The sequence below is a fragment of the Cyprinodon tularosa genome, unplaced genomic scaffold (assembly GCF_016077235.1).
Source record: "Cyprinodon tularosa strain WSP-4 unplaced genomic scaffold, ASM1607723v1 ctg446, whole genome shotgun sequence".
Taxonomy (NCBI): Eukaryota; Metazoa; Chordata; class Actinopteri; order Cyprinodontiformes; family Cyprinodontidae; genus Cyprinodon; species Cyprinodon tularosa.
The window spans coordinates 305807-326737 of NW_024039170.1; the positions used below are offsets into that span (position 1 = coordinate 305807).

General features: G+C 37.9%; 3 protein-coding genes across 5 annotated transcripts; 2 read left to right on the forward strand and 1 right to left on the reverse strand.

Annotated features, from left to right (window-relative positions):
- Positions 1 to 2678: 2678 nt before the first annotated feature.
- LOC119793233 (fatty acid-binding protein 9-like) lies at positions 2679 to 7653 on the reverse strand. 3 transcript variants are annotated; one of them, XM_038300301.1, is made up of 4 exons: positions 7513 to 7644; positions 3199 to 3371; positions 3021 to 3110; positions 2679 to 2823 (listed from the first exon to the last, which is right to left on the reverse strand). In XM_038300301.1, exons 1-4 carry the CDS (start codon positions 7583 to 7585, stop codon positions 2770 to 2772), a joined length of 390 nt encoding a protein of 129 aa, XP_038156229.1. In that variant the 5' UTR covers positions 7586 to 7644; the 3' UTR covers positions 2679 to 2769. The 3 variants fall into 3 exon arrangements, with proteins under 3 accessions (XP_038156229.1, XP_038156228.1, XP_038156227.1); XM_038300300.1 differs by lacking the exon at positions 7513 to 7644 and adding an exon at positions 3493 to 3651; XM_038300299.1 differs by lacking the exons at positions 2679 to 2823; positions 3021 to 3110; positions 3199 to 3371 and adding exons at positions 6695 to 6839; positions 7039 to 7128; positions 7216 to 7391 and having other exon boundaries at positions 7513 to 7653.
- Positions 7654 to 15229: 7576 nt separating this feature from the next.
- LOC119793234 (fatty acid-binding protein, heart-like) lies at positions 15230 to 16332 on the forward strand. The gene is made up of 4 exons (XM_038300302.1): positions 15230 to 15391; positions 15529 to 15704; positions 15788 to 15889; positions 16165 to 16332. Exons 1-4 carry the CDS (start codon positions 15319 to 15321, stop codon positions 16216 to 16218), a joined length of 405 nt encoding a protein of 134 aa, XP_038156230.1. The 5' UTR covers positions 15230 to 15318; the 3' UTR covers positions 16219 to 16332.
- Positions 16333 to 18962: 2630 nt separating this feature from the next.
- LOC119793235 (fatty acid-binding protein, heart-like) lies at positions 18963 to 19990 on the forward strand. The gene is made up of 4 exons (XM_038300303.1): positions 18963 to 19125; positions 19263 to 19438; positions 19522 to 19623; positions 19881 to 19990. The coding sequence occupies exons 1-4, from the start codon at positions 19053 to 19055 to the stop codon at positions 19932 to 19934; spliced, it is 405 nt and encodes a 134-aa protein (XP_038156231.1). The 5' UTR covers positions 18963 to 19052; the 3' UTR covers positions 19935 to 19990.
- Positions 19991 to 20931: the final 941 nt, after the last annotated feature.

A 20931-nucleotide genomic window follows, 5' to 3' on the forward strand; every position in this document is an offset into this window, starting at 1 on the left:
TGTTTCACAAGCACATAGAAATAACACTGGTACTGGTTCAGGCCTGGGGGCTGGTTCACTGGAGTCTGTGTGGGAGACAGTTCAGTTAGCGTTGGATCAGTTGAGTTTGAGTTTGAGGTTCTCAGGTTTGTACCTTGAGGAGTCCTGGTAAAGCCTTGAGGGAGGAACTGTTGGGTCCAGAGATTGTTTTGTTCAGCAGAGTCTGATAGCTGCTTCTTCAGGTTTGGCTCAGAGGGCAGGCTCGGCAGGTTAAGCTCTTCCAGAGCTTCACGGGAGAAAAACAGGATTCCTGAAAGCAGAGACAAAGGGTTAGAATCCAATCTGGATTCAATGGCAACAAAGGTTCTCAGAAGATACTAGGCTTAGGTGCTAACCAACTGGATTTAACACTGCGGCGTCGAGGCAAGGTCTGAAGACAGCTTATATACTGTGGATCCTCTGATGATGAGATGCGCCTCAGGTGTGTCGAAGGCTCAGCTCAGGAGGATCCATGGCGGACTCTGCTGGAGAGAGATGGAACTTCTCCAGCTCCCAACACAGTGGTGGTCATAGCATGAATTGTCCCTTTAGGGAGTTTGTATCATTTCCTGTATAAAATAAGGAAAATTCTGGGGTGGGGTATAAATAGGATGCAGTCCACTACAACCATAAAATCCCCTATTCTCAGTAGCAAGCAGTAGGTGCTGAGCAAGCATAAAAGCAATAGAAAGCTTGTTCAGGGAAAACCTGACGGAGACAATATAATGGGGCTATAGCAAGAATGCAGAATTTTTGCAGAATGAAACCAGGTGACACTAAAACTTTTCCACTTGAGGAGTTCTGGATACTGCAACAGACTGGCAGCCTGTCCAGGTTGTACCCCGACTCTCGCCCATAGACTGCCAGACATGGGCATTGGCCCCACCATGACCCTGACAGGAAGGATGGATGGATGGATGGATGGATGGATGGATGGATGGATGGATGGATGGATGGATGGATGGATGGAGCTTTGGGTAGAGCATATTGACAGACGAAAACATATTTTATCTTAGATGCTAAGTATTTATTTATTCTTTTTCCAATTTGGTATAATTCCTTTCTGGATTTCTCTGTCTATGGTGCCACATTTCAAAACTCAAGCAAGCAAAATAAACATACTCGCATGAATGTTTAACTACTTCTATGCATGGTTTATTCACCACCTGTTGGGCCAACAGGATTGTGTGCTGAGCTGTGTTAGGGTTTCTCTTACCTTTTCCTCCTCAGAGTCTCCAGCCCAGAAAAGCACCCAGCTGGTTCCAATTGGACGCAATCAGGGAGCAGTATTTAGAGGAGTGGATTCCCTGGGACGGATGCCAGTCGGTTAAATTCCACATAGTGGTAACCTACCTGCTAGCTCTCCTAAGACTGAACTTTTTTGCTTAGACTCAAGCTTACCTCCTTGTCCTCCTTCTCTCCTAGAAGCCTTGCAGTCTCCAAGCCGGTTCTCCACTCAGTCCTCCTGGATCCATCCTCGATTGCTCACCTGCCTGTCCACCCTCTGGATCTCTCAAGCCGTGGCCCCAGCATTTCAGCCAAACTCTATCTCTCTGGGCTCATCCAACCTCCCCTCCATCTGCTCCGCTCTCCAAGGTTTTTTTGCAAGGGGTTTTGCATCAACTCTTAATTACTCAGTTCCCCTGCCTGCCCGTGCAGTTCCTTACTAAGCAATAATGGAACTAAGCAACTAATAAAGCAACTAATAAACATTCTAAACTGCTTCCTGACTCGTATTGTGTCTGCGCCAGAGTCTACTCTAGAATCATGTCACCACCTCACAACAAAATCACATATGCTTGAGTAACTGCAGCTGAGAGAGGAGAGAATCGCTCTCTGTGCATGCCAGCTCTCCCCACGCATGCTCGGGATCGTGCTCAAGATCTCACTGCGCACACAATTTTCTATCCAGCGGCTACGCTAGAGGAAGGCTACGCTCTCAAAAGCCTTTCTGTCCTCGGACGGGTTTTCTCCTTGCACAAAGGAAAATGTGTTTTGACAGGCTGGGCATAGACTAACCTCTTCTGTAAACCTGATTGGGCCTTGCATACACGATCACACGGGAAGTAGTGTCAGGAAACCTTTGACTGACATTTACTACCTACCCCACGTACCACAAACGTTGGAGAAACCTCCGCTCCTGTCCTGCCTTCAGCCGTCTTCTTCGCTTATGACACTACTTCCCGCTCTATGCCCTTACCACTAGGCCGCCACTCCCCTGGCTACCCACTGGCTCTACACTCTCCCACAATAGACAAGGGATTGGTTGAGTATTTTTTGGAGGTGATTATTTCCTAAATAAAATTAATCACCAAAGCTTCTTTAAAATTTTTTTTTATTTTATTTTATTTTTTTTATACTTGCTCAAACAGATTCACTTAATCTTTCTCCATTAAAAAACTATGGATCCCATCTCTTTTAATTTTCTGTACATAGAGCCTTTTATTCATACCATTGCCACCATATAATGGATCCATAAGAAAAGTAATTGCAAAGCAACTAAATATAATTAGTAACAGTACTATAACATTTTAAGATGACTTAAAATAGGTAAAATCTAAATGACCACATTATTTTGTAGCATATTTATCAACATGATTAAATTCTAGAAATGGTTCACCTTAAATATAATGCATATTAAAGAGGGAACGTAGACCAACTGATGCCACATAACTTTTTTATTTATTCAACGAAACAGTATTATCAAAGAATGATGACTTTCATGATTCTGGCGATCATCCATGTTTGCGTTCATTCTTCCTTTTCGAATGTCCTCACCACCACCGCATTTCCCATCATGGTTCTCTGTGTGAAGAGACAACAGGTGAGTTAGACGTTTATTAGAAGCTTGGAAAAAATGCTAAATGGCGTCTTGCACGAAACACTTTTTTCTTAAATGAAAGCCACAACAAAAGCTCTGCCAGAAGAATTCAATGTCCAAGAATGTTTCCATATTCTTATTGGATTTCATAGGTAAATTTCTCAAACTCAAAATGTCTTACCACGATCAGTTTCTCATCCAAGATTTCCCTCTCTACACACATTTCTCCCATTTTCTGAATGAGCTTGCCATTCTCCAGAGTCACCACGGTCTACAAGCAAAAAAAAAAGGCTTTTTAAGCATCAACAAGCAAAAAGATTAAATTGGTTCCTCTCTAAATATGTCCTCAAACAGCTTACCTTGACCTTGTTGTCCACTGTCTCCTCTTCAAAAGGCTCATCAAGCTTGAACTTGATCTCAGGTGCTTTAAAGATTCCCTGAGACTCAATGGTGATTATTCCCTGGTTGTCGACACTCAGGGAGAACTTGGGTTTTTGTTTGCTTGCCATCTGCCGCTGGGCAGCAGAAATACCTGCAAAGTGGCACCAAAAGAAAATGAATTTTACTTCTCAGCTGCACTCTCTACAGCATATTTCATCAATCGATAGATCTTTATTCAATAGATGCATTGTTTTAATTATAAGGTTTCTTACCAAGTTTCTTCAGAAATTCATCAAAGTTCTCGCTGAAAATCAGTTTCCATGTTCCAACAAACTGCTCAACCATTGTTGTAGATCTTGATGCAACAGCCCCACTTAGAACCTGTTAACTGGGTATGGACCAGTGCTTTGAACAGTACAGGTACTGAGGGCTTTTTATAGGGCTGGCTTCTTTTTTTTTTCTATCGGAAACAAATCTGGAGCCAATCACTATACTTTTTGTGAACCAGTCAGTCCTGTCTCTTCACTAACCTCCTCACTACTGAAATTTGCATGTTTTATTAAAAATGTAACAAAAGCAATGGAAATATCTATTGCTTGATGATGGAAACTACCAATTAATACATTTGTTTTTCATTTTAATTTGCATTTGTTCCCTAAAGGAAACAAGATATGCTTCTCTCAGAAGATCATAAAGTAATGTAAAACCTTGAATACTACCTATAGGTTCCATCTGCATTAATATTATAGTAGCAGATCGAACCAAAAACAAGCAACTGATGACATTTGTATCTGTTTATGTTGTCTGTTTTTTGTTTAGCATCTTGTCCAGTGGTAGTCATTGCATGAATTGTCCCCTTAGGGAGTTTGTATCATTTCCTGTATAAAATAAGGAAAATTCTGGGGTGGGGTATAAATAGGATGCAGTCCACTACAACCATAAAATGCCCTATTCTCAGTAGCAAGCAGGAGGCGCTGAAAGTATAAAAGCAATAGAAAGCTTGTTCAGGGAAAACCTGACGGAGACAATATAATGGGGCTATAGCAAAAGATTCCTCAAATATTTTTTGCAGAATGAAACCAGGTGACACTAAAACTTTTCCACTTGATGAGTTCTGGATACTGCAACAGACTGGCGACCTGTCCAGGTTGTAACCCGCCTCTTGCCTATAGACTGCCAGACATGGGCATTGGCCCCACCATGACCCTGACAGGATGGATGGATGGATGGATGGATGGATGGATGGATGGATGGATGGATGGATGGATGGATGGATGGATGGAGCTCTGGGTAGAGCATATTGACAGAAGAACGTATTTTATCTTAGCTGCTAAATATTTATTTATTCTTTTTTCCAATTTGGTATAATTACTTTCTGGATTTCTCTGTCTATGGCGTCACATTTATTTCAAAACTCACGCAAGCAAAATAAACATACTGGCATGTATGTTTAACTACTTCTATGCATGGTTTATTCACCACGTCACAACAAAATCACATATGCTTGAGAAACTGCAGCTTAAAGAGGAGAGAATCGCTCTCCATGCGTGCCAGCTCCCCCCATGCACGCTCGGGACCGTGCTCAAGATCTCACTGCGCACACAATTTTCTTTTCCAGCGGCCACGCTTGAGAAAGGCTGCACTCTCGAAAGCCTTTCTGTCCTCAGACTAATTTTCTCCTTCCAGAAAGGAAAATGTGTTTTGACAGGTTTGGCATAGACTAACCTCTTCTGTAAGCCTGATTGGGCCTTGGAGACACGATCACACGGGAAGTAGTGTCAGGAAACCTTTGACTGACATTTACCACCTACCCCACGTACCGCAAATGTTGGAGAAACCTCTGCTCCTGTCCCACCTCCAGCCGTCTTCTTCACTTATGACACTACTTCCCGCTCCATGCCCTTACCACTAGGCTGCCACTCCCCTGACTACCCACTGGCTCTACACTCTCCCACAATAAACAAGTACAATGTGTTTGCTCATTGGCTCAGAAGGCTAATTGATGATTAGAAAACCCTTATGCAATCATGTTCACACATCTGAAAACAGTTTAGCTCGTTACAGAAGCTACAAAACTGACCTTCCTTTGAGCAGATTGAGTTTCTGGAGCATCACATTTGTGGGGTCAATTAAATGCTCAAAATGGCCAAAAAAAGAGAACTTTCATCTGAAACTCGACAGTCTATTCTTTTTCTTAGAAATGAAGGCTATTCCATGCGAGAAATTGCTAAGAAATTGAAGATTTCCTACAACGGTGTGTATTACTCCCTTCAGAGGACAGCAAAACAGGCTCTAACCAGATTAGAAAAAGAAGTGGGAGGCCGAGTTGCACAACTGAGCAAGAAGATAAGTACATTAGAGTCTCTAGTTTGAGAAACAGACGCTTCACAGGTCCCAAACTGGCATCTTCATTAAATAGTACCCGCAAAACACCAGTGATAACATCTACAGTGAAGAGGCAGGTGCGGGATTCTGGGCTTCAGGCCAGAGTGGCAAAGAAAAAGTCATATCTGAGACTGGCCAATAAAAGAAAAAGATTAAGATGGGCAAAAGAACACAGACATTGGACAGAGGAAGACTGGAAAAAAGTGTTGTGGACGGATGAATTCAAGTTTGAGGTGTTTGGATCACAAAGAAGAACGTTTGTGAGATGCAGAATAAATTAAAAGATGCTGGAAGAATGCCTGACGCCATCTGTTAAGCATTGTAGAGGTAATGTGATGGTCTGGAGTTGCTTTGGTGCTGGTAAGGTGGTAGATTTGTACAGGGTAAAAGGGATTCTGAATAAGGAAGGCTATCACTCCAGTTTGCAACGCCATGCCATACCCAGTGGACAGCGCTTGATTGGAGCCAATTTCATCCTACAACAGGACAATGACCCTAAACACACCTCCAAATTGTGCAAGAACTATTTAGAATGGAAGCAGGCAGCTGGTATTCTATCAGTAATGGAGTGGCCAGCGCAGTCACCAGATCTAAACCCATTGAGCTGTTGTTGGAGCAGCTTGACCGCATGATACGGAAGAAGTGCCCATCCAACCAATCCAACTTGTGGGAGCTGCTTCTGGGAGCGTGGGGTACAATTTCTCCAGATTACCTCAACAACTTAACAGCTAGAATGCCAAAGGTCTGCAATGCTGTAATTGCTGCAAATGGAGGATTCTTTGATTGAAAGCAAAGTTTGATGTAAAAAAAATCTTATTTCAAATACAAATCATTATTTCTAACCTTGTTAATGTCTTGACTCTATTTTCTATTCATTTCACAATGTATGGTGGTGAATAAGTATAACTTTTCAGGAAAACACAAAATTGTTTAGGTGACCCCAAATTTTTGAACGATAGTGTATATGAAAATACTGTAGGTAAAATCTAAATGACCACATTATTTTGTAGAATATTTATCAACATGATTAAATTCTAGAAATGGTTCACCTTAAATATAATGCATATTAAAGAGGGAACGTAGACCAACTGATGCCACATAACTTTTTTATTTATTCAACACAACAGTATTATCAAAGAATGATGACTTTCGTGATTCTGGCGATCATCCATGTTTGCTTTCATTCTTCCTTTTCGAATGTCCTCACCACCACCGCATTTCCCATCATGGTTCTCTGTTTGAAGAATCAACAGGTGATTTAGACATTTATTAGAAGCTTGGAAAAAAAATGCTAAATGGCGTCTTGCACAAAACACTTTTTTCTTAAATGAAAGCCACAACAAAAGCTCTGCCAGAAGAAGTCAATGTCCAAGAATGTTTCCATAGTCTAATTGGATTTCATAGGTAAATTCCTCAAACTCAAAATGTCTTACCACGATCAGTTTCTCATCCAAGATTTCCCTCTCTACACACATTTCTCCCATTTTCTGAATGAGCTTGCCATTCTCCAGAGTCACCACGGTCTACAAGCAAAAAAAAAGTCTTTTTAAGCATCAACAAGCAAAAAGATTAAATTGGTTCCTCTCTAATTATGTCCTCAAACAGCTTACCTTGACCTTCTTGTTGTCCACTGTCTCCTCTTCAAAAGGCTCATCAAGCTTGAACTTGATCTCAGGTGCTTTAAAGATTCCCTGAGACTCAATGGTGATTATTCCCTGACTGTCGACACTCAGGGAGAACTTGGGTTTTTGTTTGCTTGCCATCTGTCGCTGGGCAGCAGAAATACCTGCAAAGTGGCACCAAAAGAAAATGAATTTCACTTCTCAGCTGCACTCTCTACAGCATATTTCATCAATCGATAGATCTTTATTCAATACATGCATTGTTTTAATTATAAGGTTTCTTACCAAGTTTCTTCAGAAATTCATCAAAGTTCTCGCTGAAAATCAGCTTCCATGTTCCAACAAACTGCTCAACCATTGTTGTAGATCTTGATGCGACAGCCCCACTTAGAACCTGTTAACTGGGTATGGACCAGTGCTTTGAACTGTACAGGTACTGAGGGCTTTTTATAGGACTGGCTTCTTTTTTTTTTCTATCGGAAACAAATCTGGAGCCAATCACTATACTTTTTGTGAACCAGTCAGTCCTGTCTCTTCACTAACCTCCTCACTACTGAAATGTTCATGTTTTATTAGAAATTTAACAAGAGTAATGGAAATTTCTATTGCTTAATGATGGAAACTACGACACATATATATATATATATATATATATATATATATATATATATATATATATATATATATATATATATATATATATATATATATATATATATATATATATTTGTTTTACACATTCTAATTTTCATTTGTTCCTTAAAGGAAACAACATATGCTTCTCTGAGAAGATAATGTAAAAAGAATATTCATAACCTACTCAATATTCAGTAAAAAACATTTTTACTGAAGTGTAAAATTTCACCTATTTGCTTTATTAGCTTTCTGTGTGTGACTGGTCTTTAGGTGATTTATTTTTGATAATGAGTTCCAAGTCTTTGAGGTTGGAGGGTTTCTTTTCTCTCACTGTAATTTTAAACTACTTCCACAGACAAGCTATCGGGCGGATGTTCAGACACAGCCACCAAGTTATAAAAGTGTCATATAGTTTAAACACTAGTTTATTTCTAATCTAAAACCCTGAGAAAAAAACAAAAGGGTAACATCTTAGAACAAGCCTTGGTGATTTACAGGATCCTGATTTTAATAAAACATGCAAATAAAAACTTGATTCAAATAGTTAGAAAAAAGCCTGAATTCCCTGAGGTAATACAAATGCCCACAGATGGAACATGCAAACATTTATTAAGAAAATGCTGCAGCTAGTATTCAAACCATTAACCTTCTTGCTTGGAAGCATTAGCCCATCACCACTACAAACCCTCTCCCTGTATCACATATTTTGCCTATTCACTCACCTACCTTTGTGGAAAATCATTTTTAGTACAACTCTAAACTCTAACAGGAAATTAAACATTTCATACAATAATTTCAAACTAATTGTGCGTTAAATTTAAACAATGGATGATTATTACTTTTATAGAAGCTAATCTGTAAGACTGCTGAAAACTTTGAGGACTCCCTCTCAAATTATCCCACAAGCCATGAAGGGGACATAGATGAAAACAGATCTAAACTCTTTGGCCTATGTGCAGAATGCTGTGTTTTGTGCTAATCCCTCTGTACACATTGTCCCCATGATGATATTTGGTGGTGTCATAGATCCGGCTGTTTGGGATGTTTGCTTTTAGCAGGGAAGAAGAATGGAGTTAATTACATGAATATCCTGAAACAAAAAATATGGCTTCAAAATACTTGAGAATATCTTATAGACTCACTTTCCAGCAGGATAACGACCTTAAACATACACCAGAAGGTGAATGAAATGGCTTGTGTCAATACAGTGTGTGTAAATAGCCAAATTAAAGCCAGTACCTCAATCCAGTTAAGAATCTATGCTTGAACATTTATGATCACAAACTCCAAACGTCATCTAGCTGAGTTTGTCTGGGAAAAAAAAGAAAAAAAAGTAAAAAATTAACATCTTAACATTGGGAGAGACTTACCTAAAACAATTCTTAGCGATGAAATAAATAATGGTGGTTCTCCAAAATCACGAGGACTACAAATTTACACCACAGCTTTATAAGACTTTAATGAATATTTTCCTTCCATTTAACAATTACACAGTACTTTGTGTTGATCTATCACATTGAATACACACCAAATATATTTAACTTTGTGCTTCTTACATGAATAATGTAGAACATTTCACAAAGTAAGAATACTATTGCCAGGCACTGCAACTGGATAGGACTCAGCTGTTTCTCTTAACAGCTCTGTGAATTTGTCAAGAATGAAGACATTGAAGGGGAACAGATCCCAAAAGGATGTTTAAAAGTTTTGCAAGAAAACACCACATTTGAGGGGAACCAAACGTATCATTTATTTGCATGTTAACATCCCCATACAAGAAAGTCAGGACTGAGTTTCCAGTAGTTTAACCATCAATTATGGACTGGAAAATGTTTAAGATGTTTGTAATACTGTCCAACGGGATTCATAGGCTCCTTTCAGTTGGGGATTAATTTGCGTAATTTCGGAGTGAGCAAAGTAGAGGGGTTCCTCGAGGTACCATTGTCGGGACACCTTTCTTCAATAGCCGCATACTCCTGCTAGTCCAGATGAGATTAAGAGATTATCTAATCCTTTTTTATCATCCCTTTTATGCTCAGAACACACACTTTGTATGTTTGTATGTTGTATGTTTCAACATTTGTTGCAATAAAAAAACTAGTTAAGTTAAACTGATGTGATAAAAACTTTTTTTGCATTCTTTCTTTGTTCCCAGGTAAATAATTTTTTCACAGTAGGCTCAGCGAGTCCCAGCACATTGATCTTTGCTGCAGATCTTGCCCCTGTCTTTAAGCCCCCAGCCTTTAAACCAGAGGATTTAAAGGCTTTAAATATTTAAAGAAGTCAAATAAGCCAGAAAAAAAAACAGTAAGAATGGAAATAATTGCCTTAAAGCCTGAAAGATTTGCATACTGAATACATGCTGAGCTCCATCAAAAGATTATCCTATACACCATTCCCCAGTATAAATAACTTTAAAGAATATGATATATAAATCCCAGTTTTGATGTTCATTTTATTTAAAAAAATGCTACCTCGTCAGATTTATTTAAGTATGATCCCAGCTGGTGCTCAGATCTGCTCTTTCTTAAGACTGGAAACGTGGACGGGGTTCTATCTGACTAAGCTGAAAAAGTATAAAAATACTCCCATGATTGAAATATATCTTAATTATTAGAATGTGTAAAAAATTGGTATACAAATTTAATTTTATAATTTTTTGGTTGAGGGTACATATTTACAATATGCTTAAAACTTCCCCTTTTTAAAAAGCTCACAGTTAAAGTGGCACAGGTTAACCTACGTTTACATTTATGCTGCTAAAGGCTTAGGCTGCTGGAGGACATCAGGACCACATTACATCAGTCTGCTTCATTCTTTCTCTCTTTTCCCATTCTGCTGTGTTTTTTCTTGTCATAGTAGCTTCATCTTGTCTGTTCCTGTTTAGCTGTGACATCATCCTAGTCAGAAATATCAACCAGGCTACTGCCAAATAACATCTTTGATTATAGATGATAGAGTTTGGTCTATTTTTCAATATTTGGTCCCGTTTCTCTCCTTGATATAGCTATTTGACGTAGCTTCTATTGTGACAAACTGTATTTGCTTTTAACCCTTTGAAGTGATAACTGGCCCAGAGCTGGTCTGCTTAACCATTTTTTTCCCAGACAGAGCCACCTTTTGAGGAGGTTCACCTTTACCTTTTCTAACATAGAAAGTATTTATGGATTAGTGCTTCTATGTTCATTTTGTATATCTTCTTCTGTCTCCTTGAACACCACATGGTCTTGGCAGAAGTTGAGCCTGATTCTGCTGGAGGTGTCTTCCTATTATAAGGGAGTTTTTCCTCTCCACTGAAGCTGCATGTATGCTCAGTGTGAGACTGTCCACAACAAAATGAAAGCAAATATCTACTATCATCATATGCTTATCAACGAGGAGTGTGTCAATGACTCAACACAATGACTCTGGTCTGCTTGGATAGAAATTTTTATAACCAATCTGACTGTATGATATAAATGATTTTATTCATAAACCACTCTGAGACGTGTTGGGAATTGGTGTTAAATAAAAAGACAGAATAAAATTATAAGGGTTGATAAATTAATAGTTAAATCATTTGAGTGCAGCACTTGTATTGTGATGCTTGCATTATTGCACTAAAGGGTGAAGAATAAGAGTAGTTTGAATATTAGGCACTGCCTGTTTTGGTTATATTTGCATGTTCTCTCTCTGTTTTTTTAATTCTCAGAGGGATTGTTTTACCATTTGTTCTTTTTTACAATGAATAATTCTTATTATTTATACACCTGACATATTTATTTTATCATCATTGTTATATTATTTTTAAATAAAGTTTGATTTTAATAGGGAATAAAACTGACTTTTCCATAGATTTCCACTCACTCAACCAACCTGCGACTCTGCCTTAACAACTCCGAAAGGTGGATATCCCTTCAATGAAAAAGAAACATCTAGCAGAGGAATGAACCAAATCTCTTGAATGTGTGAGATTATTTAAGCTTTTGTATATTTAATGTATTTATAGGTTTAAACAGCTGGGAACATAAAACTTTAGATAAGCAGGTAATAAAGATGTATAACAAAGTTAAAGTATTGGTAGAGGCAACAAATTCATCATACAAAACAAAATACAGTGGAGAAAAAAAATCCATCAATATGACCAAAGCATCATTAAACAAAACAGATTAGTTTTCCTAGGAGGAATCATGTTTAGGCCTCAGTTTTAACCAAACATTAACACTGTAAATAGCCCTGCTTACTAACAGCATCCTGAGACTGATGAGTTCTGTGAGTATATTGGGTTTTTAATATTTATGAATTTGAGAGTTTATTATTCTATAAAAAGGAAGATATTCTTTTTTTCCTCATTGTTTTATATTAGATCAGGCTAAAGCTTTTTGTTTAGGATTTCCACTTTCATTTCTGTGCCTGGGATGATGAGAGGGAGGCTTTAATGATATTTATCTAAGGGTTCCTCTAAGTAAGATGTTTACATGCATTTCCTTCATTAACACTGTGTCATCATGGACAATATTGAGTTTTTTTTTTGTTTTTCCGGCACTAGTGGCTAGTTTTTCTGACAGTAGGCTGACAGGAAAGGGGGGTATGAGAGAGGGGGAGAGACATGCGGTAAAGGACTAAGGCCTCCATAAATGGGTCATGCGCACTAACCACTGCGCCACCTGCACGCCCGTCATGGACAATACTGGATCATCCTTCACAAAATCAAAACAGGGATTCCTCAAAGAACTAATTTCGGTCCCATCCTTTTCAGTTTTCTTTAGTTCATATTAATTGTCTACCTGACATCTGTCCAGAGGTCAGTTTGCAGATTTATGCTGATGACACAGTCGTGCATGTGTCTTGTAAAAGCAGTGCTGCAGTCAGTGAAAAATTGAAAATCCAACTACAAAAAATATCAACTTGGCTAAACAGTTACTTTTAGATCCTGAACACAAAGAAAACCAAAGGAATTAATCTCTTAACCAGAAAACTTTTGTCTTTGCAAGTTCAGATTAATGAGGAATTAATTGAACAGAGGTAAAATGTAGAGGAATGATTTTAGATTCCCAGTTGGATTTTAAAAGTCATGTTAAAAAAATATGTCTGTAAGGTCAATCATGAAGTGTTGTTGAATATCAACACAATGCTTGGCCTGTGTGTTGTGCAGAGATTATCTTAAATTTGATGATTCTATCACACTTTTCCGATGCAGCTACTCTCTGGTAACCTGGCATATATCAGATTGATATCTGAGGTTCAATTTGAGTTTTACAAAGTATCCACCTGGAAAGGCTCCTGTAGAAAGGGTTCGCCAAAAAGGAGGGACATCCAGTACAATTCTTTGAGCTGATTGGGTAAATCAATAGGTGGCTGTTGCCTCCCAAAATGGCTGCCAATCGCAGTGGCAGGAGCAGTTGACATATCACATTCTACATTTATTTCACAGCTAGCGGAGTTAACTGAAAACCATATCAAATCCGGCCAGGAGGAACAAGCAAACATCTTTTCCATCCACAAAGGCGCAAATCGCATGCTTGTTTTTCAAAAAGAAAAAGGGTATTCCAGCTAAAATCGGAGAGGCCATGCATTTTGGTCCTTAACATTTCTGTATCGATGCTAATGCATATTTTCAGGAGTTTGTGAATTCACAAATCAATTCATCTTGTTTCTAAGGTAAACTGTCTGGTCACAGAGTCACCAAACCACCCTAAAACCTTTGGGAAGTTTTTACAATCAGGCTTATACTAAAAGCCAATCAGATTTCACCACTTTAATATTTCAGCATAGTGTAGTAGTTTAGGTCTTTTAACTTTTCTAGATACATTTTTTAAAAACCACTTTTTTTGTGCCTGAATGGATTGACCCCTAAACAACCGAGTGACGTTATAGATAAACTGTAGTAGATCAACCAGAGCCGTGTCAGGAGGACACTGTAAGATCCCTTTCCGTAAAGCCTCTTTTGTCCAAAGCACTCTCTCTGTGAGAGGTACTGGTCTTTGGAATCACTCCCTGCTGATTTAAAATCTCTGACCAGAATAAAATTTTCACAAAACAAAGCAAATCCTGGCTTTGTAAAGAACAGCATTGCATTAATGTTTAACATATATCATAACACATATTTACTCATTTTAATCTCTCTTCTGTGTATATCTATATTTTAATATGTTTTTTTATTACTCTGTTTAGTGTAGTGTTTTACTTTGCTTATAAAGGGCCTCCTCAGGACAGAAGCTGCAATTAGCTCATGCTATAAGCAGCAATCTACTTGTGAAAAAAAAAAAGAAGGGGATGGTGGAATTTTTTTTTTCATTGGAAGCATACATCCTAATGAATATAGTCTATTTACCTAAAACAGTATGCATGGAATGGTTGTTACATGTCAGGTACGCCGGGTCATTGACCTTGACCAAGGCTCCTTACTGTAGAACAGCAGTCTGTCCCTGGACCTGCATGACTATCACTGCCCTTACATAGTTAGGGATTAATGCAGAGGACAACATTTCTACTCGGTTCAGCTTCATAGTCATGGTAGGCTACTTCTTTGATTTTATTTATTTTGCTCAGGCTATTCGTAAGCCAACAGCCTGCCAAATGTTTAAAGGTTAATATTCTTGCCATTACTGTTGATATATAATATAAATTTACACATTAAGAGATAAAATGTCACAGGGGATGGTATGGGGGGATGGTCATTTAAGAAGGGGGATGATTTTTAAGATGCCATCCCCCCTCTTCCCCCCTCAACTCCAGTACTGGCTATAAGCACCATTATGCCAGCAAGGGGCTGATGTTTTTTCAGTATGTCTTTGTTAATGTGTTTCTGTCCTATAAAATAAACTCAACAAATAAATAAAATTTACTTATTATTGTCATCATTCCTAATTGAACATCTCGGTTCTACAATACTGCATTTCAACTCAACAGATAACTTCATAGAAGATACATTGGGATTTATTCTCAAAGGGACTGTGGCCTAACTAATAAAGTTAATCATCATTATCCCAAAAATATTCCACACAAAGCAATCTCCTCATAAAGCCAAAGTCTGTGAGGTGTACCGGTCTATCCTAAGTTTACAAAACCCAGCTATTCCCATCTGGTCATCCCAAATGAATCGAAGGAAATGCAATGCTTAATGTATGCAGACTTCTGACTTTGACGACAGCAATAAAAAATTAAAAGGATATCTGTCTCATTATTCTATTACCTGATAGAAATATTTGTGTTAATCTCAACTGATCCAAAATAGGAACCATATAACTGGTTTGTATGCTAAGTAGAGGCAAATTTGAGCAAGAGAGACATTTTTAGAGGTGGGACTGAAGGCGTCACAAAGACAGCTGATTGGTTCCCAAAGGTTGTTTTTTTTCATAACTAACCATATAAATACACCGACACCTGTGCTGTTCTGTACACTGGAAGGAGAGGCTTCCGTCTGCTATTAATTAACAGGTTGTTAGTAGAGATCCCAAACTCAAGATCGCAACAATGGTTGAGCAGTTCGTCGGAACCTGGAAGATGACCTCCAGTGAGAACTTTGATGAACTTATGAAGGCATTTGGTAAGAAAAACTGTGATTAAGACAAAATCTACCGCAAAGTCTCTATGTCAAACAACGTTGAGTCTGCAAATCCGACAGAGAAGTGATTTTGTCTTGCATTTTTAAGTGAGCAGGTGTGTGCTGATTCTTTCTTGCAGGCATGGGAGCATCTCAGCTACAAATGGCAAACCAGAACAGACCCAAATTCACGCTGAGCATGGACGATCAGGGCATGATTTCCATGAAGTCTCTGAACATCTTCGGAACCCCTGAAATCCAGTTTAAGCTGAATGAACCTTTTGTTCAGAAAACCATCAACAACAAGGAGACAATGGTTAGATGGATTGGAGATGCAAGAGAAATTCCAGTTTATTTCTTTTGTCTGCTAAAATACAACCCCTCTTTTTTTCTCCCCAGACTGTGGTAACTTTGGAAAATGGAAAGCTTATTCAGAAGCACAGCGGCGATGGTGGAGACTTTATCATCGAGCGTGAGATCTCAGATGGGCAATTGATTGCGGTAAGATCCAGTGTTCTTTGAATTTTTTGCTACTAAAATCCATTTTAGATGTTTTCAGGATATTTTTTTGCCCCATTTTCATAAAAAAAAAATACTTTTAACGAATTTAGATATTTAATGTTCCATGTTATAATCATATTGAAAGCTAAATGTAACTGCTTCTTATTGATAGGATGGACCAAAAAAATACAAAAAACAACAATGCTCAACCTCTATTGAAATTTGTACAACTTTTTATGTTCTGACCCCTAACTCGCTTTTTTTTCTTTGCACAGAGATCCAAAAGGGGAAATGTGGAGGCAGTGAGGACCTTTGAAAAAGAGGCATGAACGTAATCCATCATGAAAAGCACAGCTTGGTTTATCTGTCTAATTCCAGATTGATATTGGGTTTTGTATGGAACGGCTGTAGCAATGATTAAATAAAAATAATGTTGCAACATATTTGCCAAGTGTTTTTTTCCTTTTTTAAATTGAGTTAATTAGCTGACATATAAAGATATGCTAAAATACTTTAAATTTGAACCATTAACGGTCTAGGAATGAAGCCATGTCATCTGCATTTGATCTTACACCCAGAAGGATTCATTCATCACTCTCTACTTTATAGGAAACCCATAACAAGCAAAAATATGCAGCAAAAAAATGGTTGCATCAAGGGGGCCAATAGGATTCTTATTTACTCAGGGAACTGGGAAACCTCCATTCCACACAGGCATATAGATCCTATAGTCAGTGGTATTCAAATACATTTTTGGGGGCATGTGCTCAGGTTGGAAAAAAGGCACCTTATACATCGCATGGAGGGGCCAACAGCCAAACACCGCCTGATGTTGACATTCTAACGATCTTCCACAGTCCATAACTAGCAATAGCATATTAGTGTCAATTAAATAAATGACCATTTCAAATATAAATCCCAGAATTCCAAAATATTTTCAAGTTTATTAGGTATATATGACAATTTCTGTATGATTTGCATTTAAAATATGATAATCATAAGTTTTTATCTCATTTCAGGTGCAAAATATGTAATAATCTAATCTAAATTATCTTATTGCCCTTTTTCAGGTTGGGCACAATAAGTTTTTTTTTTTTTTTTTTTGCAGTCCAAGATGTCTGTCAATAAACACAAAAATTGAAAATGCAACTTCATCTTCACACCCTCCTTTAACTGAATGGAACCTTAAAATAGTTATTTTTATGAATTATGATCATTTGTCCTCATGTTTGCCTTTAAATGGAATGTTTAAGAGATGAAAGGTAACTTGTTTGCTGTAGTTGTCATAGAAACAAGCTGAATATATGTCAACAAGGAGTCCCTGACAGGGACAGTTACAGCAAACCATAATTACAACTATGAGAATCTTTAAGTTATTATTTCTTTTCTAATCTAATAAAAGAGTTGCATTTTAAACCGTTGTTTGGCGCCTGGTAGAAGCCATTAAATACGGAGGTAAATCGCTTGTTTAGTTACCTGGAAGGTTAGCTGGCCCTTCACCAGGACAAGGCTGTATTGAGTTGGTGCTGCATGTCTTAAAGAGCAAAATTACTAAAATGTAGACTCTGCATTTGATAGGCTTTTAAATTCATAAATGGTATTTTTGGCCAAAGACTAAACAAAGTTAAAAAAACAACTAAATGAAAAACAATTTCAGGAGGGCATTTTTTTGTCCAGAGGGGAAAGGGGCAGGTGCTCTAGCACCACCTACCGATAGGTTTCGACATGTTTACATCCCTACCTAAAGTCAAATGAAATGATCCCCAGATGACATCCTTTCCTGGATGGATGGTGTCATCTCATCTCCTGTTTGGTTCATTCTTAACAACAATCTAACCTAACTTTACTAGTGAAGCTTTTGATTAACAGTTAGGGATCGGTAGTAACCCTAAACTTATTAATACCCCACCTCCTAATAAACCCCACCTTCCAAATAAGTAATTCATAGTATAATTCATATTATTGCCATTACTGTTGATATATAGTAGAAATTTTATATATTGAGAGATAAAATGTCACAGGGGATGGTATGGGGGGATGGTCATTTAAGAAAGGGGATGATTTTTAAGATTTTTTTAAGAAAGGGGGGAAGCCACCCCCCTCATCCCCCCTCAACTCCAGTACTGGCTATAAGCACCATTATGCCAGCAAGGGGCTGATGTTTTTTCAGTATGTCTTTGTTAATGTGTTTCTGTCCCATAAAATAAACTCAACAAATACATAAGATTTTCTTAATATTATCATCATTCCGTTTATTTGAAGGTCTTGGTTCCACAATGCTGCATTTCTACACAACAGATACTGGGCATATATATCATGCATAAAGTACATCTACAATCTTATTATCATGGAGTCCATATGAATTTAAGAAAACAAACATGGTGACTAGAGGCAAGGTCTTCTATCACGAAGAGTTAATATCTTGTTGAGCTGGTGGCTTTAAGAATGGCTGCAAATTATTTTAAAATTAGTTGTGTTTGGAGCAGAACACTTGTGCATTCAAGAAGGCAGCGGGTATTTTGTTCAAAACCCCAAAAGCTTCTACTTAAAAAGACCCCTAACCCCAAATTGCTTTCTAGGAGCTGCGGCCTGCCCACTACTCTTTTAGGGACGACTTAATGGCAGAAGACAGATTTGGTTGTTCATTCACAATGACTAATAAAGTTGATCATCATTGTCCCAAAAATGTTCCACACAAAGCAATCTCCTCATAAAGCTAAAGTCTGTGAGGTGTACTGTTCTATCCTAAGTTTACAAAGCCGTGCTATTCCCATCTGGTCATCCCAAATGAATCGAAGGAAATGCAATGCTTAATGTATGCAGACTTCTGACTTTGACGACAGCAATAAAAAATTAAAAGGATATCTGTCTCATTATTCTATTACCATAGAAATATTTGTGTTAATCTCAACTGATCCAAAATAGGAACCATATAACTGGTTTGTATGCTAAGTAGAGGCAAATTTGAGCAAGAGAGACATTATTAGAGGTGGGACTGAAGGCGTCACAAAGACAGCTGATTGGTTCCCAAAGGTTGTTTTTTTCATAACTAACCATATAAATACACCGACACCTGTGCTGTTCTGTACACTGGAAGGAGAGGCTTCTGTCTGCTATTAATTAACAGGTTGTTAGTAGAGATCCCAAACTCAAGATCGCAACAATGGTTGAGCAGTTCGTCGGAACCTGGAAGATGACCTCCAGTGAGAACTTTGATGAACTTATGAAGGCATTTGGTAAGAAAAACTATGATTAAGACAAAATCTACCGCATAGTCTCTATGTCAAACAACGTTGAATCTGCAAATCCGACAGAGAAGTGATTTTGTCTTGCATTTTTAAGTGAGCAGGTGTGTGCTGATTCTTTCTTACAGGCATGGGAGCATCTCAACGACAAACGGCAAACCAGAACAGACCCAAATTCACGCTGAGCATGGACGATCAGGGCATGATTTCTATGAAGTCTCTGAACATCTTCGGAACCCCTGAAATCCAGTTTAAGCTGAATGAACCTTTTGTTCAGAAGACCATCAACAACAAGGAGACAAAGGTTAGATGGATTGGAGATGCAAGAGAAATTCCAGTTTGTGTTTCTTGTCTGCTAAAATACAACCCCTCTTTTTTTCTCCCCAGACTGTGGTAACTTTGGAAAATGGAAAGCTTATTCAGAAGCACAGCGGCGATGGTGGAGACTTTATCATCGAGCGTGAGATCTCAGATGGGCAATTGATTGCAGTAAGATCCAGTGTTCTTTGAATTTTTTGCTACTATAATCCATTTGTAGATGTTTTCAGGGTATTTTTACTTTTAACAAATTTTGATATTTAATGTTCCATGTTATAATCATATTGAAAGCTAAATGTAACTGCTTCTTATTTATAGGATGTACCAAAAAAAAAAAAAAAATACAAAAAAACAACAATGCTCAACCTGAGATTTGTACAACTTTTTATGTTCTGACCCCTAAACTCACTTTCTTTTTCTTTGCACAGAGATCCAAAAGGGGAAATGTGGAGGCAGTGAGGACCTTTGAAAAAGAGGCATGAATGTAATCACAATAACGGCTGTAGCAATGATTAAATAAAAATTATGTTGCAACATATTTGCCAAGTGTTTTTTCCCTTTTTTTTTTAACTGAGTTAATTAGCTGACATATAAAGATATGCTAAAATACTTGGAATTTTAACCATAAACGGTCCAGGAATGAAGCCATGTCATCTGCATGTGATCTTACACCCAGAAGGGTTCATTCATCACTCTCTACTTTATAGGAAACCCATAACAAGCAAAAATGTCCAACAAAAAAAATGGTTGCTTAGGGTCGCATCAAGGAGGCCAATAGGATTCTTATTTACTCAGGGAACTGGGAAACCTCCATTCCAAACAGGCATATAGATCCTATAGTCAGTGGCATTCACAGACATTTTTGGGGGCAGGTGCTCAGGTTGGACAAAAGGCACCTTATATGTTGCATGGAGGGGCCAACAGCCAAACACCGCCTGATGTTCAGATCTTCCACAGTCCATAACATATTGGCCTATTAACATGGCATATTAATGTCAATTAAATAAATGACCACTTCAAATATAAAGCCCAGAATTCCAAAATATCTTAAATTTTATTGGGTATATATATGACAATTAATTTCAAGTGCATAATATGCAATAATCTTATTTAAGTCATCTTATTTCCCTTTTTCATATTGGGGACAATAATTTCTTTTTTTTTTTTTTTTTTTTACAGTCTAAGATGTCTGTCAATAAACACACAAATTGAAAATGCAACTTCATCTTCACACCCCCCTTTAACAGAATAGAACCTTATAATAGTTATTTTTACGAATTGTGATCATTAGGCCTCATGTTTGCCTTTAAATGAAATGTTTAAAAGACAAAAGGTAACTTGTGTGCTTTAGTTTTCATAAAAACAAGCCGAATATACTGGCACCTGGTAGGCCCCCTAAGCAATTGTTGACTAGTATGTATCTTTGTGGATCTAATGGTGCGAAGAATTCCTCTTAAACCCACCTCATAGTGCAGTGAC

Coding starts and splice junctions, on each gene's coding strand:
- LOC119793233 (XM_038300299.1), bottom strand. CDS start 7,585: ATGGTTGAGCAGTTTGTTGGAACATGGAAGCTGATTTTCAGCGAGAAC. Junction 7,392..7,512: donor TGAATTTCTGAAGAAACTTG/GTAAGAAACCTT, acceptor GCCACTTTGCAG/GTATTTCTGCTGCCCAGCGA. Junction 6,840..7,038: donor TGGATGAGAAACTGATCGTG/GTAAGACATTTT, acceptor TTCTTCAAACAG/AGAACCATGATGGGAAATGC.
- LOC119793234 (XM_038300302.1), top strand. CDS start 15,319: ATGGTTGAGCAGTTCGTCGGAACCTGGAAGATGACCTCCAGTGAGAAC. Junction 15,705..15,787: donor TCAACAACAAGGAGACAATG/GTTAGATGGATT, acceptor TTTTCTCCCCAG/ACTGTGGTAACTTTGGAAAA. Junction 15,890..16,164: donor CAGATGGGCAATTGATTGCG/GTAAGATCCAGT, acceptor TTCTTTGCACAG/AGATCCAAAAGGGGAAATGT.
- LOC119793235 (XM_038300303.1), top strand. CDS start 19,053: ATGGTTGAGCAGTTCGTCGGAACCTGGAAGATGACCTCCAGTGAGAAC. Junction 19,439..19,521: donor TCAACAACAAGGAGACAAAG/GTTAGATGGATT, acceptor TTTTCTCCCCAG/ACTGTGGTAACTTTGGAAAA. Junction 19,624..19,880: donor CAGATGGGCAATTGATTGCA/GTAAGATCCAGT, acceptor TTCTTTGCACAG/AGATCCAAAAGGGGAAATGT.